The sequence below is a fragment of the Myotis myotis genome, unplaced genomic scaffold (assembly GCF_014108235.1).
Source record: "Myotis myotis isolate mMyoMyo1 unplaced genomic scaffold, mMyoMyo1.p scaffold_m19_p_5, whole genome shotgun sequence".
Classification (NCBI taxonomy): domain Eukaryota; kingdom Metazoa; phylum Chordata; class Mammalia; order Chiroptera; family Vespertilionidae; genus Myotis; species Myotis myotis.
In genome coordinates this window covers 25,942,602-25,970,437 of record NW_023416357.1, presented here as the reverse complement: position 1 = coordinate 25,970,437, position 27,836 = coordinate 25,942,602, and the positions used below count along the sequence as shown (strand labels likewise).

At 40.7% G+C, this 27,836-nt stretch overlaps 1 protein-coding gene across 3 annotated transcripts; it reads right to left on the bottom strand.

Moving 5' to 3' along the window:
• Positions 1–997: 997 nt before the first annotated feature.
• NSUN2 (NOP2/Sun RNA methyltransferase 2) lies at positions 998–27,742 on the bottom strand. Of its 3 annotated transcripts, XM_036308075.1 has the most exons (19): positions 27,478–27,742; positions 27,213–27,370; positions 25,225–25,329; positions 22,979–23,084; positions 19,936–20,007; positions 18,871–18,955; positions 17,725–17,917; positions 15,572–15,646; positions 14,189–14,319; positions 11,263–11,336; positions 10,308–10,438; positions 9,827–9,923; positions 6,864–7,048; positions 6,451–6,543; positions 5,499–5,634; positions 4,790–4,870; positions 4,327–4,465; positions 2,662–2,701; positions 998–1,942 (listed from the first exon to the last, which is right to left on the bottom strand). In XM_036308075.1, the coding sequence occupies exons 1-19, from the start codon at positions 27,580–27,582 to the stop codon at positions 1,651–1,653; spliced, it is 2,298 nt and encodes a 765-aa protein (XP_036163968.1). In that variant the 5' UTR covers positions 27,583–27,742; the 3' UTR covers positions 998–1,650. The 3 variants fall into 3 exon arrangements, with proteins under 3 accessions (XP_036163968.1, XP_036163970.1, XP_036163969.1); XM_036308077.1 differs by lacking the exon at positions 4,790–4,870; XM_036308076.1 differs by lacking the exon at positions 15,572–15,646.
• Between the last annotated feature and the right edge of the window lie 94 nt (positions 27,743–27,836).

The window sequence follows — 27,836 nt, the reverse complement described above, 5'->3', positions numbered from 1 at the left end:
GGCTATTACGAGTCTGGGGTTTCAAATTTTAAAATTGTTTTATCTATTTCTGTGAAAACTACCATTGGAATGTTTATAGATATTGCATTAAATCTATAGATCACATTGGGTAGCATTTTAACAATATTAATTCTTCCAATCTATGAGCATGGAATATCTTCCCATATATTTGTCTTCAATATCTCAATTATTTGTCTATAATTTTCAGTATATAGACATTTCATATAAGCTATTTAATATTAAGGAATTGTTACTATTTTAGGTGTAAAGTTAGTGAAGTTATTTTTTTTCATATATTTTTATTGATTTCAGAGAGGAAGGGAGAGGGAGATAGAAACATTAATGATAAGAATCATTGATAGGCTGCCTCCTGCACACCCCACACTGGGGATTGAGCCCGCAACCCAGGCATGTGCCCTGACCGGGAATCAAACCCTGACTTCCTGGTTCATAGGTTGATGCTCAACCACTGAGCCGTGCTGGCCGGGCAGTGAGGTTATTTTTTTAAAAAGGTCATTATCTACTGCAATTTACTCTAAAATAGTACAAGTAAGTAGGATGGATGGGGAAATGAGAGGTTAATAAAGCAAGATTGTGTTAATAAATGTGACAGCTAGGTGAAAGGGACATAAAGGTTCACCATACTACTATTCTTTTTTGAAAGTTTGAAACTATCTGTCATCATCAGCCATGTCCCAGCTCCCAGAACCTTGCCTGACACACAGCAGGAATGTAGTAAGTGATAAACTGAAATAGTCATGCAGCCTGAATAACATTGCCTACAGGCTCTCTAACCACAGTGCCCGAAGAAGCCTGACATTCAGGTTCTGGGCAAATTTCTCAAATTGCTACAAGTGAACCCTGATCTACCCAGATCTGTCTCACTGTAGCTGCAGCACTAATACTGCCCTCTAGAGGATAAAAGACAAACCACAGGGAAGTCCTTCAAGTTTGTTCCTTCTGCCTCATGAAGATTAAAACAAGCCAAACACATATACACATTTATCATTAACTCTTTATTTTAATGTTCCAAGGATCCCAAACACCATTTAAAAACTCAAAGTGCAAAGCAGTCCATCAATAAAAGCACATAAAACCCTCATGAGTATCACAATTCACGATACAGCTTTTACTCCAAGATTTATTTTATCCTTTATTACAAAGGCACAGAAGTCATCTGAGACCTCAGATATTTACCTCACTGCATGTTAATGTTGCACTGCTATGATGCAACTTAACATAATTATTATAAAGCTCATAATGCAGTTTTCCAACAACTCATCAGGAGATATAGATTCTTTCTATAAATAATTAAAAGAAATACTGGACTTAGGAGCAATATAGGCATAACAAAGGGAACCTGAAAATTTCTGTAAGAGCAGTTATATTTCTTGATGGAAGTTAGACTTTACTGTGAAACTCTTACTACCTGCAACAGGTACACTGGACCCAGCTTTGCCAAAGTAAAATGAGCAACTTCTAACAAACTAAAAAAATACTTTTTAGTAAATTCCATATGAAAGCAGTACTGAGATCATTCATAGATGCTTCCATCATTCCATCAGTTTCCAGTCTTTAAAAATATGTACTTTGCAGGTCAGAAGTTCTGGATTTGGTTGTAGACACCAAGGTGGAAGCCCCGCAGTCTCCTCACCGGGGCACAGTGGCGCCCCCAGCCGAGTCACTGCCTGTGCTGGTGGCGTCTGGACTGGCAGCCTGTTCTGCTCTCTGGTCGGCACTCACCTTGTCATCTTCAAGAGGCCCAGAGGTGGCTGCACTCTCGTCCATCAGAGCAGTCCCCTCTTTCCTCTTTTCTGCCAACACCTCCAGCCCCATCATCCTGAGATAATGCAGCCTTTCATTCTTGGGCACAAAAGTTCGCATTGAGGCCTTTCCCCGCCATCCACACAACACAATGGGACATTGCAGGGTATCTGGTTTCCTACAAACAAAGTGGCTTCGTGTAAGTATTAAGTCTTTCATCATTGCCTCTAAAGAGGTTTAATATGCAGTCTCTCCAAAAATTGTACCACTAAACCACTGGGAAGGCATTTCAGTCTGTGATCCTATGGATTTTCTCAAAGATCAGCTTCCTCCTTCATACCCTGGATATCAACACCCTCAAATTGGCCAGTTTTCCTTCACTAGCTGGGGTGCTCTGGGAAGCCACCCGAGCTCTCTGTCCCGTTCCTGGAAAAGGCTGACCATCTACTCCTCCAAGCATTTGTCAGGCACCGGTGGTTACATGAAAGCAGGGCTGGTCCCCTGTAAGCCACAGGGGACCCCTATGCCCCACCCTAGAACAGCACTGATGCTTAACAGGTAATCCAGGCACTGAACCAACAGAAGAGAAGGCAGAACGCAATCTCTCTTACCTGTTCAATCTTTCCACTCATTCTGTTTAAGACAGGAATTAGTAGGATTAGGTTTCTAAAGCACACAGAACACACACTATGCATTTTATTATCTAAATAAAAATATGTTTGGCCTGAGCTGAACATTCTATAAAAAATATTTTCATGATGATATACAAGAATGCAGTATTTCAGTACTAAATTTTTCCTATATTGTCTTCAGGAACATTCATAAAAGGCTTCTAAGCACACCCACAGTCCCCCAACAATAACACCAAAGCCTGATGGCAAGAATATCCTAACTTACGTAGGATCCGGCTCGTACTTCAAGACGACGCTCCCCTTGGCTGGAAGAGAAACAGACAAGCATTGGCCAAGCTTCCTAGTCAGTGGACACCTCTGTTTATGTGAAAAGAGAACAAGAAATAATCTACACTCTGGGGTCCCCAGGATCTTAATGAAAAAGGGACTTTTCTTCTAAAAACATGAAGGCATCAGCCAACTAAGCACCAAGTAGGGCCGTCAGGACAACGTGGTTCAGGACAATGTGAGAGAGGACCAAGCCAAACCATCCGGGATTTAGGTGAAGCTACTCAGCAAGTCTCAGATGCAGGGAGGTGGGACTAACTACTGATTAATTCTCAAAGTTCAAGGTTAGATAACAGCTCCAACTTCCAGAAACAGCATGAAACACATAGAAAATATCAAAAATTATACTGCAATCATCTACAGGATTTAAAAAGTACAAATGGCTCCTTTATCCTTTAAAATAATCTCTACTCTAAATTGAGGTTATGTCTGAGGAGACAAGAGGATGCAGACTCAACACATGTGCTACGTTCTTTAGGCCTCCAGTTTTAAATGTAAAACAAATGATTATATGACCTCAATAACCGATTTGTTCAGTTTTCATCAAATTGAGCCAGAAATATTGAACACATAAAAGTTAACAAGAGGGAAGGTGAAGGGATTAAGAACCCCTTCCCCTCCCCCAAAAAACCAGCTCATAGACAAACAACAGTATGGTGATTACCACAGGAAGGGGTGTGGGGGGAGGTAGAAGAGGGTAAAGGGGCCAATAAATAGTGATGGAAGGAGACTTGACTTGGGGATGAACACACAATACACAGATGTATAGAATTGTATACCTGAAACCTATATAATTTTATTCACCAATATCACCCCAATAAATTCAACTACAAATTAATAAGAATAGAATTATTTTTATTCTTAAGTAAAAACATCACTCAAGTGATCTAAGTGGAGGTTTATGAAATATAAAATCAACAGTGTTACGAAAATCTGTTTTGGTGAGAACCTATTTCGGCTAGATAGCAATGCCATAGCAAGACTGCATATTCTGCCCTAGCCGGTTTGGCTCATTGGATAGAGTGTTGGCCTGCGGACTGAAGGGTCCCAGGTTCAATTCCGGTCAAGGGCACATGCCCCCGTTGAGGGCTCGATCCCCAGTGGGGGGCATGCAAGAGGCAGCTGATCAATGATTTTCTCTCATCATTTATGTTTCTAACTCTCTCTCCTTCTTCCTTCCTCTCTGAAATCAGTAAAAATATATTTTTTAAAAAAACGACTGCATATTCTGCTTTAATGGGATTGATAAAAATGCATTCTTTGCATTTTTATGCAAAGGTACCTTTCCTGGTGGGCAGGTGACATGGAGCTCTGGCTGGTGGGCTGGCCAGGCCCTAATAACTGCACACCATCAATGGAAACTGGGAGATGCAGGGTCTCCCAGGGTCTGGGGAAGTAGGGCAACCCTAGGGATGCCCTTGACTCTCAATACACTGAGAGGCCATTATGTTTCCACAAAGCCCTCTGGAAACTGACAGTCAGTAAAAGACAGCCACAATGCATTGAATATTAAGACTGAGAAAGACCCAACAAGAGGAAACACCCACAGCTGTACTGTCTTTATAAGGACTAGTGAGACCTCCATGCAAGTCAAACTGCTTACCCAGGTCCTTGGCTTGGATGTATGTCTCACTGCTAAGTTTTCTAAGAAATGGATTTTCCTGGGTTAATAGAATTTTAACATCTTCCAATGATACAGTGATAATTCTTGAATTGATAAATGGATATAATGTATAGATTCCCTGTGGGGAAAAGAGAGGTCACTTTGTGAATGGAAACAATCAATCACCCTCTACCTCATAAAGTGAGCACCCACTGTCCTCAGGGCCTTTCCAAGGACTATGTCCAGGCCTCACCTGCCCGGAACCTGTAATAATCTGTAAGCAAACACCCTCCCAGAGCAGGAAACCCAGCCTCAGAAAGCGCAAGAGACTCAAATGGCTGGTAGTGCCAGCCCAGCTCTGAGCCATCCAGACCTGTCGGGCTGGCTCAGAAGCTCCTATTTGCGCCCAACTGCTTCCCATTTACTCGTGGCTAGTGCTGTCCATATCTCTTCCCCAAATTACCTCCTGTGCTAACCGGAAAGCACAATCAAACTCTTCTCCACTGCTATTTCGACACCAGACTTTTATCCCAGTATTAATAACCTATAAGTTAAAAAATATGATGAAACACACATAAATAAAAGTCAGGATAATCAATTAAAATAATCCCTTCTACCTTGAGGAGGCAGAACTGTAAGTACCTTATGAAAGAAGGAAAAGAGAAATGAAGAACCTCTGAAGACCAGGAAACTTTGAAAATGCAAGACTATGTCAGCACATTCTATGGGCTGTCAGGAGCAAGGATCCTGTCCCCCTGGGAACCCCTGTGGACACCAAGTCCTAGTCAAGGTTATAAACTACTTTGACGTCCTGGACCTCCACACAACACCTTAAATACATAGGCAAAGGAAAAAACAACTTAGGAAAACAGTAAAGCAAATGAAAACAGGGAACTAAAAGTAGAAACACTCTATAGAAAACGGAAATGACACCATACCACAGCAGCAGCAGACAGACCCTCCAAACCCATGACACCTACCTCCCATGACACAAACAGTGAGACGGACAGTGGGGCAGAAGGGATGCAGGCCACGCAGCCTGGGCCTGCTAAGGGCTCTGGGGACCTAGGCCCATACTGGACATGGGAGAGCCAGTGCCAGGATCTGCTCCTCCCAAGGAAACCTGAGCAGGAGTCCTCAATTATGCATCAGTCCCCATCTGTGACCTGTACCTTCATCCTCTCACTATTGTTCAGCAGCACGTTTCTCAGCTCCTTGGAAACCATGTAGAGTTGTCTTTTCTTCCCTTCTGTAGTTCGAGTTAACAAATTCATCCTTGGGAATGAAGGATCCAGAGCATAAAATTTCCTACAAATAAAGCAGAGGTGCTTATGAATGTAATTAAAAATTTAATAGACGGTCTTTAAGAACCCTCTATTCTCCCCAACAAGACAACGTAAGTGACCACTCTGGTAAATATATACAAAAACTTAATGAACAAGGAAGAGAGAACCTGAGACTGTTATCCTAAGCATCTTTTCTCTCTGTTCTGCCTGGAGATTCCCAATTAAGGCCCTACCCAGCCCCACTATTCCTCATCTCCTAAATTGGAACTGAGTAAGGCAGCCTTGGCCACTGATTTCATAACTCAACTGAGTAATTTACATTCAGGATCTGAGTCCAGAGTTCTTCCATCTCTCCACTGTCTTTACCTTTGGGCAGTCTATTTTCTCTGATTACTGCTCACTTTAAATTGAAGGGTTCAGTAAACACACCCTAAAGTTTCATCCAGCTGTAACATGCAATTAGAAAGTAAAAATACAGCTATTATACAGAGCTAGATAAAAATAAAACTATGGCCGAAGCCAGTTTGGCTCAGTGGATAGAGCGTCGGCTTGCGGACTGAAGGGTCCCAGGTTCGATTCCGGTCAGGGGCGTGTGCCTGGGTTGCAGGCACATCCCCAGTGGGAGATGTGCAGGGGGCAGCTGATCGATGTTTCTCTCTCATCGATGTTTCTAACTCTCTGTCTCTCTCCCTTCCTCTCTGTGAAAAATCAATAAAATATATTTTAAAAAAATAAAAATAAAAAAAAATAAAACTATGGTTAAATATTACCAGTTATGCATTTGTAACCCCACAGTAAATTTCTTTAAAGAATTAAAAAAGGTTGAATTAATCCTTACTGGATTGGTGGAAATAATGGGTCGTCTTCAGGAATAAACACAAATGGATCTTCTTTAAATCCAAATAACTTCATTTTCTTTGATGGAGGGGGACTAAAGGAAGTGGGATGAAATCAGTCATCTGAAATCTGAAACAGCACACTTTTCCCTGCCCTCAACCCTCACCCCCAGCTCTGTGCATCACGGGGCTTTATACACATGCCTCCTCAGGTCTTAAATCTCCCCCCCCAGACAACAGACAGCAGCACCCACACCAAAAGGTCCTTAACACTGAACTGAGTACTTTGCCAGCCAAAATGTTCTCACACTGCCTGCTGAAAAACCACCACAGGAAAGGCTCTGGGATCCCAGTCAATCTACATGGCTGGGAAGACACTAGAATGTTAGGCTCAAGACAGAACCATGTTTCTTACCCACACACGCCATCTTTCTTATTTCCATTATTCTCTAAATCCTCAGTCCTTTGTACTATTTCTGCATCACCAATTCCAGTGTCCAGTTTCCTTTCCAGCTCCGAGGGGCCCACAGCCTTCTCTCCCGTGGGACCTGCAGGGCTGGACTGCACAGGGTCTCTTGGCTTCGCAGACTCCCCCTGCAGCTGTCAGAGGGAATAGTAAGTCTATTTACACTCAAATCCACTTCGCACTGCTACAAAAAATTAATAAAATGGAGCTCACAAAATCAATCTTAACTATTTTCCTATAACATTTTATAGAAAATATAACATCTTGCTATTATAAACAGAACTCATGGACATTGTTTCTTTGAGGTTAAAATCACTTTACCATAACCCCACAAAAAGCATAAACAGCTGGCAGATAATGCCAGCCTGTCTTCATTTAAAATGCTGCTGGCATCCACTCTGTATAAGGCACACTGAGAGATGCAAAGGAGTCAATGCAATCCCTAAATGTAGGCAGGGCGGAAAAGACAAGTATAGGAATAATCACACGTAGGAAAGGACAGTGATACTGTTCCAGGGCACCTGGAGAAACTTCGGTGAAAATCAGAAGAATGTACCTCCAGGGACCAAGGAAATACCTGTTGAATAATAACTGTCTGAACGGGGGCAAAGCTATAAATGTGGTTTTGAGAAGGAGCATAATGTTTTACTTACGTTAAATGTTCATATACTTTTTATATAAAGTCTTAAATGAAAAATTATTTAAAACTACATGTCCTTTCTAGTAAGTCCCAAGATTGGTAAAAGTAGTAATTCCTAGTCCCTATGAAGTGAGCTTACAAATTAGACACCTAAGCACAGAAAAGTTCCCCAATTCACAAAGCTGTAAAGTGGACTAGCTGGTGAGATTCTAAAGCTATTAACATTATACAATACTGCCTCCCAGAGAATAGTTTATTTAAATGTAGAAAGAGGCAAAAAACAAAACCACCACCTGAAACGGCTTGGCAAGGCCAGCAGTGGCCCACATCCTTTCTATCCCCATCTCCGCTTCCTGAAATGCTGCCTCTTTTTCAGAGCCCATCACTAATGCCCTTTTCTCCAGGAAGCTTTCTCTGCTCCATCCCAGCGATCTAATCTCGCCCTCCCCAGAATACCAGCAGCACTGTGCCAGTGCGGCTTTCCCTGACTCAAACTCTGGATTAATGTCTACACGTCTTCACTTCCACTAGATCCCAGCATCCTGAATATGAAGAATCTCAGAAGGGCCCCAGTAGCACAGACAACCAAAATTTATTTACACAACAAAATAAGTAAGAAACTAATATGAGAGAAAAGTGGAGAATATTTAAATGACCCTAAGTTGTTCTAAAAAGTGTGATGCCACAGCAGAGGAGGCAGACTAACTAAAACTTCAAAACCCATTTATATAGGTGATTATAAAACAAAATGTGAACAAATCCAAGTGAATCTAAAGTATGTTTATGTGAACAGACCTTCAACCTGTGTGTGGTACAGTAGTCACCAGCCATGTGCTGCCTGACCCCTGCAGAGGTGACTAGTGTAAAGGTGCATCTTAGAGTGTAATATCTATACTTTTTTTAGAAACTTAGTATAAAAGCATATAAAATACCTCATTAATAACTTATTTTGATTATATGAAAATAACATCTTAAATATACCAGGGTAAACAAAAGAATTTTTAATTTCACTTTTCTTGGGAAAAGAGGCTGCAAGAAAACCGAAACTACACATGTGGCTGGGGCTCCATTTCTGTTAGCAGTGCTCTGATCGGCCAGGTCTTCTCGCGACCAGGGAGTTAGGGACCGATTAGAGCCAAGACCACCGCACAGAGACCTTCACTCTCTAAGGGAAACGCTCTCTAGCCTAACACCAATGCCATGGTGACTGCCCCAAAGTGCCAGCTCCAATCCTGGGCCAGTTTGAGGCTGTCTACTCCTATATTAATCTGGATTAGCCATACCCCAGAAAACTATTTACTTGCTATTTCTCCACAATCGAAGCATTATTTATCCTAATTTTTAAGCATGGATCTGAAAGAAATGCAGACCTTCAGACTGTGACTCCAGGCTAAGTTCTATGAAGGCTGACATACAAACTAACAAAATAATGCCAAGCTGACAAGGAGGAGAGTACACGTTAAATCACAACTTTATGTCAAATCTCGAAAAGCAGTCCTTTCTAAGCCACTCTGCTTCACAGTCGCCCTTACAATGACCCAGGAGGCAATTTAGATCTGTTGCTACAGGTCAGGGCCAATCCATTCCTTTTTAGCTAGGCCTGGACAAACTGTAATTATTCACAGCCAAGGTGAAGACAGGCTTGAGATTAGCAGAGTTCCATCGAACTGAAATGGGCTAAACGGAACCAACCTACAGTAGGGAATTAGAGTTCAGAGACAGTTTGGGGGTAGAGTGGGGGGGATACTCTGATTTTGAGCCACAGAGCAGTCTTTACATGTTTTCAATTTTTATTAAAGAATTAGATTTAAGCCCTGGCTAGTGTGGCTCAGTTGGTTGGGGAGCATCCTGTGCACTGAAAGGTTTGCTGATTCAATTCCTAGTCAGGGCACATGCCTGGGTTGCAGGCTCAATCCCCAGTGGGGGGACATACAGGAGACAGCCTCTCTCTCTCTCTCTCTCTCTCTCTCTCTCTCTCTCTCTCTCTCTCTCTCCCCCTTAAAAAAAAATCAGTAAAAGAATCTTAAAAATATTTAGATTTAAGGTGCAGAAGAAATGCATTTCCCAAAGTCTGCCTTTTCCACTTACATATCCCTTACAAGAATTTGCTTTTTGTTTGGAAAACTCAACATTTAAATGAATCCCTCCACACACCATCAGGCCCAGCCACCCTCCACCCCACAAAACGCATTCCAACGGACCCCTGTCAGCTCCTGACTTGAATGCACAAAGAGATCACATGGTATGCTGTGGTATTTTGGAAGACATTTACCTTTGGTGGACGTTTATTCCATGGCATTGAAGACTTTTTCACTAATACTGCCACAAAGAACCCTCCAGTATTTTGATGATGTGGTAATATTCTAAGACTAAAAAAAAAAAACCAAAACACAATTCTCACTTTTTAACTGATCCAAAATACATTCTTTTAGTATTAAATATTAAGACAAGTACTACAAAGATGACCTGTGATAGTGAAGTCATGTCTTAATATTCACACAGCCCTCACTCAAGGAATGGCCAATGTGTAATATGCAGAAAATTAATGCAGTATCTAATGTATTACCATTAGGTTCTAACTACCTTCATTATTCACAAAGGCTCAATGCCAGCAGCTAACAGGTATGGAGTTCTCACGTGTTGAAAAGTTTACATACCTGAGGCCAGCCATAGGCGCAGCCCAGGCCTCACAGGAATGCCGGAGGGCCCAACCTCCCCAGTGTCCCCAAACTCTGAGAGCCCCACAAACTCACCACCGCTCTAGATGCATCGCCTGCAACTTCTCTGGGTCCTTTGGTGGGAACATGGTCGGCCGAATCTGGGTATGTCTGCTGTGAGGAACCTCATCCCACTCTGCAAACCACTGCCCATCTTTCGTCATTACCTGCAAAACGAGAGGGGAAGATTCTAAATCACTAGCACTCCCTAATAAAGAGGGGCCAGTGTACATGCTCTCAAAAATGATAAATGGTGATTTTCATCTCTCTCTAAAGCTAGGAAGGCTATTTGCAAAGATAAAAATGAGATAAATAGCCCGGGCCTGTTTTTCTCAGTAGTTAGAATGTCAACCTGCGCACTGAAGGATCTCGGGTTCAATTCCCGGTTAAGGGCAAGTTCCTGGGATGCAGGTTTGATCCTTGCCCCCAGGTGTGCATGCATCAGGCAACCAATCAATGTCTCTCTCATATTAATGTTTCTCTCTCTCCTTATTTCTCCCTCCCTTCCACTTTCTCTAAAAATCAATGGAAAAAGTATCCTATCCTTGGGTGAAGATTTTAAAAAAAAAGGAAATAATTTTTTATTCCATAAAACAGGACAATTATTTTATAAAGCATTTTCCATGTGGAATTTAAAAAAGAAAAAACACAAGGCTCATATTGTTTTGTTTAAAACTGAAAGATGAATTCTTGCACATTACAAACAAAGCTTAAATCTCAGCCAATAAAAGAAAGCAAAGCTGTACTTATAGAGATGAAAATAAACAAAGCTGATGTCTAATTAGGAGACTGAGGCAGGAAAACTCTTCCATTGCCAGAGAAAAATATTTGCATAATCATACTATTTATTTACGTATAATTTTGAAATTGATTCTAAAAAGCATAACCAAAGCTATTATTCAAATTACCCAAAGGTGGATGCTTAGAACTTTCAGGACTATGGATAGGTTGTACCTGCTCTGTTGAGCCAGAGTCCTCACAGAAACATTACCTTCCATTGTGTGAGTCCAGGCATCCACTTCAGTCCTGGCAATTCAGAAGACACATCAGCAAGCTCCAAAGCACCTATGTATCAAAAAATAAAATAAAATAAAATAAATTTTTTCCACATGACGCCCAGTGAATGAGATGCAGATCACATACTGCATGATTCTCTATTTAGAAAATGTCTGGGTGGGGCAAAACTGACAGAACATACATTCGTGGTTCCTAATGGGAACAGGGTGTGACTGCAAATGGGCAGGACGGCTCTGCTTGGGGTGACGGGAATGAACTACTAGTAAAATCGGACTGTGGTGAGGGCTATGCAACAATTTAGTAAATTTACTAAAGATCATAGAATTGTACAGCTGAAACCAGTGAATGTTATGGTATGTCAATTGGAGCTCAATAAAGCTCTTGAACTAGGAAAGAGCTGCAGGATGCATCCAAGGCTGACTGATTCCATGGCCAAAATCACCTTAAAGGCATCACCAGGCTAGCATCCAGCTAAGGGTCCACTCCTGGTTTTTAGACCATGGCAGTCAGATGATTTGGGTCTCTTCTTCATGCCTTTATGGCTAACAAACATCTCAGAACCAAAAAAGTAACATTTTAAAGTGAACTGTGGCAATTTTTAAACATTCAGTTTTAGGTCCAAATTAAGTTTTCTAAAACTGCCCATCAGGACAACAGTCTAATTTTAAAAACACCATGTCTACAGTAGCAGTATTACCAGAAGCTTTGAGATGGGGCAGGAAACCTTTCACATGAACTACCACTCACAGGCCACAGACCTTGATTTGACGGCCTCACAGAAGAGGAAACACCAACAAAGCCTCACATAAGCTATGAAAACTCAGATAATAATTACATACAACAAATCAAGAGAATCCCCAAGGGGCATCTAGCAGTGAGACACCTTTGACCAAAACATTGTATTGACTTCCACTAGTACATCTGAACAATCTTACTTTAAAAAGTGAATACTAATAGTGGAGGTTTCCAGAAACTGGTTTCTTCAAACACTGTCCACTGCTCAGTATGCCCTCCTGCCAGCATTTGGGTCAGAAGCTGCCAATGCTGGCTCAGTGTTTGTAGACTGAATGTTCTATGGACTGCCCTTCCTCCAGCTAAGTCTCTGAGTACTTCCAGGTGGGGATCACACCCTGTCCAGTCACAGCAATTGCCAAGTACAAAGCTCAGCAAAGGTCTATATGCTCCCATGAAGCCATGTCTCCACAGGACGCCTGTCACTGAGGACTGAGAAGAGTCTACAAGCCTGAAACAACCACATGTATAATGGTGGCTGTGAGAGCAAGATCTAGACTGGAAACCCATGTGCCTAATCACTGAGTAGGATGCCCAGTTCAACTATTCTATATATATATAAAAGCCTAAGCGACTGGCAGACCATTCAACCAGTAGCAATGACATGCACTGATCACCAGTGGGCAGACGCTCAATGCAGGAGCTGCCAAGCTGCGGTGACTTGACAGCTGCGGTTCTCAGTGACACATCCGGAACCAGAGAGGAGGGAGCCCAATTCTGGGGTGTGTCACATGAGAACCGCTCTCTCACAATCCGGACCCCTCAGGAGATGTCAGAGAGCTGATTTTGGCCCAATCCCCACAGGCCAGGCTGAGGGACCCCAGCGGTGCATGATTCCGTGCACTGGGCATCTAGTTTACTATAAAATTACATGACCCACAGTCTTTCTCTTCATATGCCTTCTGAGATAAAGCACCAACAAAACTGTGGAGATCATGACCATGTAAAAAACATTACTCAGATATCACATCTTTCTGTAGACCAACATAAGTAGAGCAAAAACAAAACACAGTAAATGCAGGCCAAAGGACAAGAGGGCTCACTACACATAGATCAACCAGCCACTGAAAACTTAACTGGAAGCCCAGACTGTTATAGATACCACCACAGAAAATGCACTCTTGTCTTAACTTACTTCACAAAAATGCATGTAGTAAATTTGATAGCATTCTATTCTGGAATGAAATTTGCAATTTCCTTCTATTTGAAATTTCTCATTTGCTTTAAGAAGAATATGACAGGAAAGGTTATCATTTTATTGAAAACATAAAAGGAGAAATAATATTTTACATCAAAATGTTATGGAAATTGCTGTTTCAGAACATTTCATAAAACAGTGCTATAAGACCTCACACCCATTAGAACAGATACTATCAAAAACACAGAAAACAACAAGTGCCAGCGAGGATATAGACAAGAACCCTGTGTACTGCTGGTGGACTTGTAAAGTGGTGCAGTCACTATGGAATACAGTATGGGGGTGGGTCCTGAAACAGAATTATCACGACCCAGTAATTCCACTTCTGGGTATTACACCCCAAAAAACCAAAAGCAGAGCCTCAAATTTATTGTCCACCATGGTCATAGCAGCATTATAATGAGGATGCAACCCAAGCGTCCATGGATGGTATACATACAACGGAATATCATTCAGCTGGAAAAAAGGAAGGAAACTGACACATGCTACAACACAGATAAACCTTGAGGGTAGTATGCTAAGTAGGCAAGTCACAAAAAGACAAATACTGTATGATTCCACTCATGAGATACCTAGTCTGTTCCAACTCAGAGACAGAGAGACTACAACAATGGGGAGAGGATAATGGGGAGTTGTTTAATGAATTCAGAATTTCATTTTTATAAGAGGAAGAACTCTGGAAACTGGCTACACCATAATATGAATGCACTTAACACTACTGAACTGTATACTTAAATACAGTTAAAATGCCCCAGGAAAAGGACTACAGAAGTCTATAGTATAGCAGCAATTTTCAACCTTTTTCACACATAAAGTAATTACGAAACTTCTGCGGCACACGGACTGAAAATCGCTGCACTATAGCAATAGTTTTGAAAAGTCTATACTTCTATTAATACAGCGTGCTTACCTTCACTTTTTTCTAGTAAAGATGCTATGACTGCTTCATCTTCAATGGGGTTCAGTGAACATGTAGAATACACCATCCTGCCACCTTCCACTAGCTGTTCAGCACCCCGTGTAGCAATCCGCAGCTGTAAGCTAAGGGTCAGATATACTAAGTCACCAAGACCAAACACAGCCGACAGCACATTCTTTATGGGCACCCTTTATGTCACGTATTTACTATAAGTTTTTATGACAGACTTACAATAAAATACAAAGTACTATAAGTAAAATAAATAACTTCAATTTAAGAAAAAAACCCTTAAATTCTAAGTGAATTTATTGTTCCCACGGAGTTTGACCGGGAGACTGATCGCTTGCTATGATGTGCTCTGACCACCATGGGGCGGCGTGGAATGAAGGAAGGCCCCAGCTGGCAGCCGGGCAAGGGAGGCGCTGGGCAGCAGCCTGCAGCTGGGGAATATTGGCCCTCATCGCAGGCCAGGCCTAGGGACCCTACCCGTGCACAAATTTGGTGCGCCGGGCCTCTAGTGTAAATATAAAAAAGCATCTATTTATATAAACACCGGTTTGTGGACTTTCCCCAGCATGCTGACAAGCAAAGCATAAAGTGATTAATGACTAAATTCAAAAACATATTAGATGAATTTCACTATTAAAAAGCCTCCATAGCTGTACAAATATTTGATTTTTCTTTCTATGAACAACTTGTAGCCTTCAGTACATTCTAATTTTAATGCCTGTTTCATAAAACAGTGGTATTTATTTAACAGAGAAACAAAATCTGGTGTTGAAGTTAATGATGAACATTCCTTAACATATTTAGACCATCCACTGTTGTACACTTAAGTTAAGAATGTATCATTTTAATATTAAATGAAGAAAAAAATCAAAACTGTTCTAAATAGGAACTTAAAAAATCCATAGGCACAGAAAACTGTAATACACTAGACATGACAGAAGTTATTTTTAAGGTATGAGATTCTTTTCCCTTTTAAGAATTCTCAAAAAAAATTTTAGGGACAATAAATATCTGAAATAAAAATGTTAAACAAAATAATTAAACACAAAAAGAATAGAAAACAGGAAAACAACTGATAAGACAGTAAGTAAATAGTCATTTCACTTAAAAAAATTCGAAATGTTATAAAAACTTCTTATAAAATGTGTTTTTAATAAATGTGTACAATCCTTAGTTTACTACTCTTAAAGATTTTAAAAGCAACTATTTCTGATATACAAGCAAATTCCCATGGAGTGAGTTACATCATTAACACTCTGATGCTTACCTGGGGTCAAAGATCTGGATGCCCAATTAGGTGAGTCAACAATAAATTTTGACCAACTGATTTGTCAAACAATACTGCCAGCTATAAAGTTTACTTACCCATGCAGCTGCAAGCTATTTAAGGTGGTCCACTTTTTCCAGACATCAATGTTTTTTCTCATTGTACCATCTCCACTGGAAAGATATTTAAGAACTTAAAACTCACTATAGGTAGATGATTAGAGTTTAACAAATATGTCACACTCAAGCTAAATTATAAAACAGGCATTATTATTACTATAAATACCAACTAGAAAACAACCTAAATCCTTGCAAACTACAATCAACTTTCCATTTCTGTTTTGGGGTTACTCTAGTACATTAAAATCTTTCATTATACTTCAGTTTTCTTTTTTTTTTTATATATTTTATTGATTTTTTACAGAGAGGAAGGGAGAGAGATAGAGAGTTAGAAACATCGATGAGAGAGAAACATCGATCAGCTGCCTCCTGCACATCTCCTACTGGGGATATGCCTGCAACCCAGGTACATGCCCTTGACCGGAATCGAACCTGGGACCTTTCAGTCCGCAGGCCGACGCTCTATCCACTGAGCCAAACCGGTTTCGGCTCATTATACTTCAGTTTTCAATTCAATAAGGAAATAAAAGATTTGAAAATGAAACCTCTTTGAACACTTAAAGAGATAGTAATTTACTTCCATTTAGGAGAAATACAGTCCTAGCAAAACTATTTTCAGTCCTAAGACAGACAGAGCCAGTAATACATGAGCCTATTTTGATCCTGCTACTTAGAAATTTGGTTAATCAAGAGTGGCACTTTAATCAGAATTACACAAACAATGATAAACTCAGACTCATAAAGAACTTTCCATAGGAGATTCAATTAAACCAAGTTAATTTCTTGACAAAGATTTTTCTATATATCATTTAAACATTTTTGATTCTCCACCTTTATTAAATGGAAACTATTTCCACATAAATTTTGTAAATAGACTTGATTCATTAATCTCTCTGATCATGTCTAATTTTATCTACCCAGTTTTTCTGAGGTAATTCCTGCATCTGTTGCTTTCTCTGTAAAGTTTAATTTTCCTTGATGGTCTAGGCACATGTCCTTGAGGTGCAGAGTCTGCAGGATGGAAATGTCTTGAGATATGATGGCTTTCATGTGACATCCCTCACTTGTACTGCAATGGGTTAAAAATCTATAATTTAAGAATTTTTTTCAGCTCACAACGTAATGCTCATAAGGTCATTTTACTCTCACAATATTGTTATTAAGAAATGAGTTAGGCTCCCGATCAAATGAACACGGTTAGGAAAACATCTGATCCAGAGGAAAATTAGAAAATTGCAACCTAGAAAAAAATTCATTTCATGACCAATTTTAAATTTTACTTTAAAGGGAAATTTTTCCAGGTATTTAAAAACTCAGCCATATTCGGTGCTACCAGCTATAATTTTCAAACTCAGTTCTGTTACTGGCAGTAAATCTGCCACTTGTTTAAACAAGATGAAGTTAATGCTGATGTATCACAGTTAAACACTACTTAGTGCTAACAAAGTTTTGTGGCAGTTTTTGAACTCTAGCCTCACCAAATCATGTGTTCAAAAGTTATTAAACCCTTGTGATCATTGCCTATGTCACTGCCTCAGAGAACTTAACAGCCATCTTTAGTTTCACTCATTTCTTTTTGGAAAAACTCATTCAGTTATGGCATAAAACTTTAGTAAAGGTAAACTCTAAAAACCTAAAATTTACATGTAAAATGTGAAGAAAGGTATGTGAACAGGTAACAGGTAAAATCAGTTCATCAAAAGTTTGAACTCCCAATTTCATTGTGCTAAACAATATAAAAGTCACAAATAAAAACCCAATGTGTTTTTATTTATTGACTGTTTTACATCCTCACTGAAGTACAAGCATGTACACTCAGATCAACAAATCACGCCAAGTGACTACATCCTGAAATGCATGAGTTTATGATGCCCTTTCCTCTCAGGTATTTTCTCTCTTTTAGACTATCAAAACCACCCTTTTTTTTTAACTGTGTCCCACATGCTCAGTCTCCGTTATTACTAAAACTCTGTGTCTGTCTTCTAATTTAGGTCACGATGCCTTTCTTCATACCAGCTACCATAAGAATCATACAGACAACTGTGTGTTCATGTGCAGTTTCACTTTAGTCTTTAAGTGATTTATTTCCTTAACGGATCCTGGGCTTTCTGGACTCTTGACTATATAAATACCTGCATGGGACGTCACATAGGATGCGATCGTAGAAGAGAACCTCTTTCTTTCCGTTCACGTCTATCATGAGTCTTGGTATGCTGGACGCATCGTGGTTGACCACCATGATGCAGGGACTGCTCAACCTTTTGGCCTGATGAACAAGCAGATAGCAGCGCTTGTTGTCCACATCATTTGCAATGACAAATCCCTCTGGGAATATAAAATTTAGTGTTGGGTGATATGCAGCACAAGTAATTTCCTGAAATACATAACTTGTAGGCTGGCATGTGAGAGGTGAGGATCCACCAAACTTGAGTCCCAAGTGTAAAAGATTGGCTAGGACTACAGAAGTGGTCCAAAAACAGAAACCCAGCGGCTCAGCATGGATTTCATAATCCCTTAAAATTTCAAAACTTCAAAATTCATTTGTTCAACTAATTATTCACTTTGTACCAGTTATTGTGCCAAAAATGTCTTTTCTATTAGTAACAATTAGGAGGATGAGAGAAAGGTGTACAAACCAACAGAATCACCTGACAAGTGTTTAAATACTGCGTGTGTGCTGGAGCACCACTGCAGACTCTGGATCAGATTCTTGGGGTGGGGTCTCACACTCCTGAACATTTAAAAGCTGTTCCCTGGAAGTCTGAGCTGTACCACGGCTAAGTACCGGGTAGAATGTTTCCTGGGTGCCACCTTCTCTCCCTCTGGCTCCTCTCTCATCTCCAGCAAAAAGGCAAATATGTCTAGTAACATTTTATAATCAATACTGCTCCCTCTTAAAGGAAGTAGGAGATAAAGGTACATAAAAATATTAGGAGACTAACTAGCACTATACACAGTATTTCCGCATCTTTATAAAATCTCTATAAAGGAGCAACACTGATACTATAGAAATAGCTGCCATTTTCTGAGCACTTTGTAATCTTGTGTCACACACCCCAAGTTCAGGACTGATGGCTCATTTCGTAAGTGATGCCTAGTAATATCACCGAACTCACCTCGTAAATGGTGGTAGGATTTGAACCTGGGGAGTCAGACAGCAGCTCTTAACATAGTCCAGTCCTACTTTCAGGGAGGCTTCAGGCAATGTTCTAATTTTTCCCTGTCTACATCCCACCAAAGTAGCATAGCTATCTCCAAACCCCCAGTCCAATGCATACCTGGAAAAGGGACATTCATGTCAGCATGCAGCATTTCAATTAACTGTGTAGTCTTTGATCCAGGTGCTGCACACATATCTAAGATCTATTAAAAAGCAAGGAAATATTTGAGACTTTTAAGAAATCAAACATTCTACATTTAATTTAAAACAATTTGAGTCACTCTAGTATTTTTATTTCTATTCCAATACCGAAATATATTTCTTTATAGAATGAATCTACAATGTGATATATTTAACTGATAGGGATCTCGTAATATAGAATGCCCTCAAGTCACAGTGAGGTAACAGACAGCACTACAAAACAAGTCAATAAAAGCAATACAATTAGGGATAAATGAGTCAAGATACTAAAGGCAAGAAGCACTATAACATATTGCTAAGAAGAGAGCTACTTGGCCTCAAATCTCAGTGCAACCAACGACTAGTCCTGTGACCTTGGGCCAGTCACTTCAACTTTTCCTTATCTCCTTTTCCTCATCTGGAAAAATGGGGATAGTGGTAGCATCTACCCCACAGGGATGTGTGGATAATAAAATGAATTCAGGCAAAGAGTGCATGTAACAACGTCTCAACACATGTTCAATATGACTTTTAATCTGATTTAGTCAATCAAGACCACTAAAGATAATCTGTATAGTAAATAAACAAATTAAGAAAAAAAATTTGCCTGGCCGGTGGGGCTCAGTGGATTGAGCGTTGTCCTGTGCACCTGGAGGTCACAGCTCGATCCCCAGTAGGGAGTGTGGAGGAAGCAGCCAATCAATGGATCAATGTTTTTCTCTCATTGATATTTCTATTTCTTTCTCCCTCTCCCTTCCATTCTCTGAAATCAATAAAAAAATATATATTAAAAAAAATTTTTTAAGGAAGAAAATAGTTAAATAATTTATAAAAATCAAATAAGACAAAAATGTGAAATACCTGAAGAAAAATTTATCACTTTCTATTTATCTAAAGTGGAAAAAAAACCTCATTATATTAAGAAAAAAAGGTCTCAACAACAGAGCGGTACAAACACAGACAGCAGCCTGCCCCCCACGATTTTCTATATAATACACAATACCTTATGGTGAGGGTGAGCATTAAGCAGCAGTGGCGGAATCATACTAACAGCTTCTTGACGACTGATGTTTCCCTTAGAAAATAAAATGTTTAAAAAGTCAGCAATGACATTAAAAAGGGCAGAAAATTTCAATATTGGAAATTCAAAATTTTAAATGCAACAGAAAAAGACCATAGAATCAATCATACATAGAACAAGAGTTAGTGCTATCACACAAACATTGAAGAGGTAGGACAGATTTTCATACTAGTGGATACATGGTTGCTACCTAAAGGTCAAGTAAGGATGACCATTTACCAAAACTTACCTTTAAAAAAACACTGCATTTTGAAATTTCATTAAAACAAAGGGAATTTTAAGTTTATGTAGTCCTCACTTCCTACCTTGAGAAGATCTGGAAGTTGGATGAACATGTCTCAAAGGCAGACAATGCCAATGAAATACCTTCAGCAAGAGGAGCAGTCGAAGGAGGCACAGGACAAAGTCACTGTTGCAAGTTTTTCCCTCTCAGCTAAAACTGTAACTTCTATATGTCAGTCCCTTTTCAGGAACAGCCCATGTCTGCTTTCTACTCCTGAGAACTGTCTCTCAGAAAGGTGAAAGCATCAACCATTGTTCCTCTCTTTTCATACCCAAGATAAATGATTTAAAATTCCTCACTAAATCGTCTGTTCTAAAGATCTTCGCTAGTGGGCCAGCATCTGTTATGATGTACAACAGTTCAGAATCAGACAAAACTTTCTTGATGAAGTCCAGCACTTGCCTCAATCACAACTCTATTTTAACAACCTTAAGAACGAATGCTTAAAAAGGGGAAGTAGCCCGGCTGGTGTGGCTCAGTGTCCAACCATGGACCACATTATGGTTTGATTCCTGCTCAGAGCACATAGCCGGGTTGAGGGCTAATCCCCAGTAGGGGGCATGCAGGATCAATTAGTCTCTTTCATCATTGATGTTTCTATCTTCCCTTCTCCCTTACTCTCTCTGACATCAATATAAAAACAGGGGAGAAAGCTATAAAACATCAGCTACCAGGAAGCTTCTGCTCCATTACAACAAGGGCCTTTTGTATAGCGATCACTACTCATCTTATACTTACCCATCAGCCTGTTTGAATCTAAATACAGACTTGAACATTCATTCAGAGCTGCTAATTTTCACCATATGGATTTTGGACCAGCAATGAGTCTGTGAAGACTGAATCTTAATTTGACTAAGGCACACTGACTCCAAGCATTAAAGTGGGGGTGGGAACTGCGGGCCCTTGACTATAGACATCCTGGCAATTAGGCCGGATTCATAAACACATCCTGAAGAGGTCTCACAGCCAGCTTTAAATAACTAAGAGTACCTCATCCTGCTGACTTCTGATAAAAACTGGACCATTTCCCTATGATACGTATATCTGACACGAAACTCCCATCTCCTCCACCTCTCAAAGCTTCCCAAATCTGGCTTTTTACAACCTACTCAACTGGGTACCACTCCACTCCCCACAAACCCTCTGCTCTGTTGTAACTTCCTCTCTAACCATGTTAATCTTTATCTAACCTTGCATCTCAATCAAAGCAGAGTCAGAGAACCCTTCCTAGTACTGGCCCCTCAAGTACAGAATCAGGAATGAGGCAGTACTCAGTCCAGTATATTCCTAACTATAGGGAAGTGGGGTGGAAAGCCAGGCAAACAGGAGCCCAGTTTACCAGGTTACGTAAATGGGCAAAAAGCCACAATGATAGGAAACAGCTGTGGGTCAACTAGAAGTTAGAACCGGGTGAGGTGGAGGGTTTCTAAATTTATTGTGACTTCAGGGGAAAAAACCTGGGGATCATATTAACTGTTAAGAGGATACAGAAGAGGGAAAAAGAAATAACATTATCTGTTGACAAAAGAAAGGTTTCCTTGACTAGATTAGAAAATAGGAAGGGGGAACTCCTGATTGAAAATACTAGAGTATTAACACGTTAAACGCCTGCCCTGTTTTGTCTTCCGGACGGAAAGTATAGTGTCAATCACCGGTGACTGACTGGGCGCTTAACATGTTAAGAATACCAAAAGGAAAAAAGGGAACGGAAAAGCTTACAATATCCAAACTTTATGGGCATTTAATACGTACTGTGTCAGAAAATAGCTATTTTCTTGGGAAAAATTTGATGTTAAAGGTGAAAAGTTCAATAACCATAATGGTAAATATTCACTGTAATCAGGAATCTGGGATGGCAAAGAAACCAAGAGGGTGAAGATGGGGACATTTTAGGAGAACCGAAGTTGTCCTATTTAGGTATTATTATTTTTTTAAACTCTCACCTGAGGATATTTTTTCATTGATTTTAGAGAGAGTGGGAAAGAGAGGGAAAGACAAAGAGAAATATCGATGTGACAGAAACACATCAATTGGTTGCCTCCTGCATGAACCCTGACCAGGACCCAGGCCGGGAAGGAGCCTGCAACCAAGGTACGTGCCCTTGACCAGAATCAAACCCAGGACCCTTCGGTCCACAGGCCGACACTCTTTCCACTGAGCCAAACCAGCTAAGGCTTAGGTATTTTTCTGTATGTGTGTATGCTTGTTATGGCAAAGATGGAGTATAGACAGGACAAGAAAAAACAGAAGTGATAAAAAGTGAGTTTAAACGTCTCACTTTTAGTAAAATAAGTAACAGCCATAAAAACATACTACTTTCTTGTTATAAGCACCTGGCATATATATCTAAGGAGGAGAGTGGAATAAGTGGTTGTCTCCTAAATGGCATGCTATAAAGCAGAGTCCTGTGCACACCCCAATTTTGCAGCCACCCAAACCCAGGAGTAGCAAGACACAATCAAGCTGACAACTGTGATAATATTCCCTATCAAAGTTCATGGTTAGTTTAACCAAACAAGTTAACAGCTTCATAATCAGATTACAGGTGAAAAAATACAGTTGCAGGTGTCTTTCCTGCATACTTTACCTACTTGATCACTCCCACTGACAAATAGGGCTAAAAATGACACTAATATGCATTTAACTTTAAGGAAGCCAACAAGTCTAAAGAGCTCTACTCACAGATTCGGTTTCGCTAACCAGAAATTGGTGAAACTTTTCCAATTGTGGAGACTTTCTCAAAATTTTTCGACTCAAATTTGTGTGCCAGGCAAGTTCTTCAGGATACCTGACCAAAAAGGAAGTAAAATGTTTATGGACCGTATATATTAAAGTGCTCTCTTAATGACTTCTTGCTTATCCAGGTCATATGGCAACGAGACACCCAATTTTGTTCTGCTTGCTCATCCATGATCCACTCCAGTACAGTCAGCCAACACTGCATGATGTCCCCTGGGACACAGGAGCATGGTTCTAAAAGTACCATAGCCCAGGCAGAAACAGAAGAGCCTAGGGGGTCACAGGAGACACACACTGCCATCACAGTAAAACCATGATGATAAATGTTTAGGATCTGATAAAAAAAAAAAGTGCAGAATCCTCTGTTCTTCACTATGTATGGTAAGTTAACAATGGCATAAAGGTCATCAGAAAAATAAAAAACACATAAGATAACAAATTTCTTAAATTTAAAGAAGTACAGATCACACAATCAAAATGTGGTAGAGCAAGTGTCAGAATGTTTGACAAGCATTTGATTACAATTTTATTTACTATATTTCTGAGTCTATGAATAGTAAAGGGAAAAAAAATATCCAGAAAACAGAGTTCCCACAAACTTTCCTAAATTTTATTTCATTATGTACCAAAAGGTTAAGAAGAATCTATACTAATTAAAGGGTAATATGCTAATTAGAGTGGATGTCTTCTGGATGTCCATCTGGACAAAGCCATAGCGGCTGCGAGGCCCAGGGCTCAGGCAGCCATGGGCTCAGGCAGCAGCAGCAGGGTGATGGGGGCGGCGCCTTTCCCTGATCACCCTGGTCGCCTCCCGCAGAGGGAGGCCAGACTGCGGCTTAGGCCTGTTCCCTGTGGCTGAGGGACCCGCCCCATCCCCACCACAGTGCACAAATTTTCGTGCACTGGGCCTCTAGTATTATATATTTCTGCATTTTGAGCAATACAGAAAACCATCAGGCATCTTGGTGTCTGCTTTACTTGCTTGCTGAGAGATGTATGGGTAGTCCACACCTGATAAGTGAATTTGATTGAGTAAATGTTAATACAATAAAACTGCCATGCAGTTATCACTGATAATGAGGAGGAAAAACAAACAAAACCTAAGTATTGGAAACCCAAATCATATAATATGTTGTTCACATGCTTCAGTTGTGTTCAGAAAATGAAAACAATAACATGAAGAGAATGACTGGCCATTATTAGACAGTGATTCACTTCTATTCTTCAACCACAGAGAACTTCAGCTGAATACTGATTTTAGCATTGGCATTTGTCATTCATTCAAAATGTGTACCCTGCACACATCTGTGATATGGACACTAAAAATCCAAATGGCCAATGAAAGAAAGAAAAGCAAGCAAATCTACAGCCCATGATTAATGAAAACCTGACCCTGGTTTACAATCACTAAAGGATATGTAAAAAAGAAAGATAATATCATACACTTGAATAGTCAAAACCTCCAAAAGTTATCAGAAAATGCTGGTTAAATTCACGGTTTTACAGCAATTATTTAAATATCTAAATACACACACACACTTATTTTGTAAGAATCTTCAACACCTCAAAGTTGATAATATGAAATGTGGAACTATAACAATTTAATGACTCCCCAGGACTTGATGCCAGGCATTTTACAAGACAGACTATGCTGTCGACACAAGAGATGTCTTCAGACAGCTCAGGCTTGACATGGGCCATGAGAAATAAGTAACCTACAGAACAGGGCAAAGAAAAAAAAAGGTTAGCACAAAGATCAGGAGCATGCCGGGGCACCAGAGACAGTAAGACAGTCAGCTGGAGCAGTCTTGTGCACCTTTGCCAGGTTAAGGCTGTCATTTTTCTGAAAGTAAACACTCAGCAACAGTTTGACATGAGAAAACAAGGAGCTTAAATGGAAATGGTAGAAGTGGTAATGTCACAAAAGCAAAGGGGTTGGATTGACTGGAAAAAAATTAACTGAACTCAATGACTCAAATACAGACAGCTGCAAATCATACATGAAAACATGCACACGGGTGTAAAGTAATAACGATAAAAAGCATTGGGTGAAAAACATGAGGATATCTCAGATGTATGTTCAAGTTCTTTTGTGCTAAGAGCAAATGCATAACCAAGACATATATTCAAGTGACAAAGATTAAAATCCCAAACACACATGCAACAGCATGGAGCCTTGTTGTACCTACCAACTCAGGGGTTGTGGAACTTCAACTTTCTGACCATCCACCTCCAGGTCCTCCAATTCCTTGAAATACTTGTTCTTTAAGCAATGTAGAATCTCTTTTGCATGGCTATTAAAATAAAAAAAAAAAAAAAGCAAGTTTCAAACCAACCTGAAAGGCTAAAACCACCTTTGCATGGAGAGAAGACATTCTTTTATCGCTGCCTCTTTATTCCTTCAAAGTTAAACAACACTCACTGTTTAATCACTAAAGGATGACAAACTAAATACACTACTACTGCATTCCTTCCCTCCTAAATATTCCTACAGTTCCATTTTTGCTTGCAACTCATCTTGGAAGGATATTAACTACAAAAAATGTATACACTTTGAGTAATTATAAAGGCAGTGTTTATTAAAATAATTTCATTTTCAACATGTGCATATACACCTTTAGGGGGGACAACACCCTATGTATCCTATATAATAAAAGGCTAATATGCAAAGCAACTGAACAGCGGAATGACTGGTGGCTATGCACTGACCACCAGGGGCAGACGCTCAACACAGGAGCTGCCCCCTAGTGGTCAGTGCACTCCTACAGGGGGCTTGGCTCAGCCAGAAGCCCTGAGCCAGGCTCACAGCTGGCAAGCAGAGCTGCGGTATCAAAAGCCTCTCCGGCCTCCACAGCAGCACTAAGGATGTCCCCCAGGAGCGGGCCTAAGCTGGCAGTCAGACATCCCTCGAGGGCTCCTGGACTGCGAGAGGGCGCATGCTGGGCTGAGGAATTGCTCTCTGCCCCAGTGCACGAATTTTTTTTTTTTTCCTCAGGACAATAGTTTATTTACAAAACCGCAACGCAGTCTGTTTTGGTATCATTATTGACAAAACACCTACAGTTGAGATACTAGTTGAGGCGATACAATGATTTTAGCTATACATAAAACCAGAATCCAACACTATCCCAGTTTCCTACTTCTGTGTGGCTCCGAATGTAGCTTGCAAAAGAACAAACTCTCTTCATAATGCACAAGGGCTTAAACAAACCACTTCTTTAGATTTTTGTTTGTGTTTTTCTATTTAAGGGTTGGGACTGAGACTATTCATTTAAAATTTGCTATTTACAGAGAAAGCCCTAGAGAATGAGGTAACTTAAAGACAGAGGTTTGGTTTATCTGGCTTTCATAATACAATATCCATATGACTTTAGAAGAAGGCAAATAAATAATATTGGTACACAGTATATATTGATAATTTTCTGACAAATTCATTTATCTAACATCATGCTGAGGAATCAAGAGGATTTCTACATACATTTAAAAATGTGTTATATTTGTTGATTCACAAAGTCTTGTTCCACATTAAAGTAGTTGTCACCAAAATAACATATGATAACTAGTACCCATGGAAACCTATCAGCTTGTTTTTTAAAATTCTCTGTTAAGGTTTATTTCCAAGTTGAGCATCACATATGTATACATGGTTATATGTGTAGATTTATGCATGGATATATACACGGTTGATATATGTGTGGGTACTAATGCCCCTTATTCAGAAATTCACAAATTTCGTGCACTGGTCCTCTAGGATGGATAGATAGACAGATAGATAGATAGATGGATAGATAGATAGATAGATAGATAGATAGATAGGTGGATAGGTGGATGGATGGATGAGAGAGACAGAAGCTTTATCCAAACTCGATAATGTCAGAAATTTTCATGAGTTCCAAAGGGTAAGTGTCCTTGGCTCACGAACCCCCAGGGGTCCACCCTTTCTCTGTTTGCTTTTTCATTTCCTATTCCAGCCTCCCACCTCACAGGCCTCCTGGCCTCCTTGACCGACCCCACTGGACCCTGCGCTCCCTCCTCCACGCTTCAAGACTCTAGGATCCACACCGCTGACTTGCAGCGGTTATCCAGCCCTTTAACTCTTCTCAGGAAAACACCCGTTTTTAAAATTCAACCTTAGGCATCCCAACCCTTGAAGAAATAAATGCACGGCCCCTTTTACCTCTTGTAACCAGTAATTCTTAAGGTGGCCGGGAGGGGCTCCCTGAGCGCTTCCATGAACTGGTCCCACTCGCCCTCTGGTACGATCTTGAGCTCCTGGTAGTAGTGCTCGAAGAGCTTGTTCTCCTTGACGATCTCGGGGTACCCGCCTTCCCAGCCCTGAGAGGAAAAAAAGGGGGAATTACTCAGGCTTCGGGGAGCCGCCCCACAGGTCTCGGGGTCTGGGAGGCCCACGTGGGCGCGGCCCGCCTGGCCCCGGCTCCTACCGCGTCATGGCGCTTTCCGGCGCCCTCGGCGCCGTCCTCCGTTCCCTCGGGCCGCCGTTGCTGCTGCTGCTGCTGGAGCCGCCTGCACCGCGCCCGCCGCCCCATGGCCCACGCGGTCGCGCACGCTGCCCGCACCCACCGACCCGCCACTGTCGGCAGCGCGTACTTCCGGGTTGCAGCTCAAGGCCCCCGCAGGTGCGCTCCGCCTCTCCCGGGCCTGCAGGAAGCTTCAAGACGCAAGTGATAAGCACTGCGACCCCTACGCTCAGAAAACAACGAGCGAAGGGATCCGTTGTCAGCCTGAGTGTGACAGTGGCAAAAGAGAGCAGCCCCAGAGAGTCTCTGAGTCGGGGGCTAAG

Bases quoted from the DNA above. Each gene is read 5' to 3' on its own strand.
- NSUN2 (XM_036308075.1), bottom strand. From the start codon at position 27,582: ATGGGGCGGCGGGCGCGGTGCAGGCGGCTCCAGCAGCAGCAGCAGCAA. The intron at 27,371-27,477 runs GTAGGAGCCGGG...TTTTCCTCTCAG, and splicing joins CCGGAAAGCGCCATGACGCG to GGCTGGGAAGGCGGGTACCC. The intron at 1,943-2,661 runs GTAAGTTAGGAT...CTTTGTTTGTAG, and splicing joins AAGTACGAGCCGGATCCTAC to GAAACCAGATACCCTGCAAT.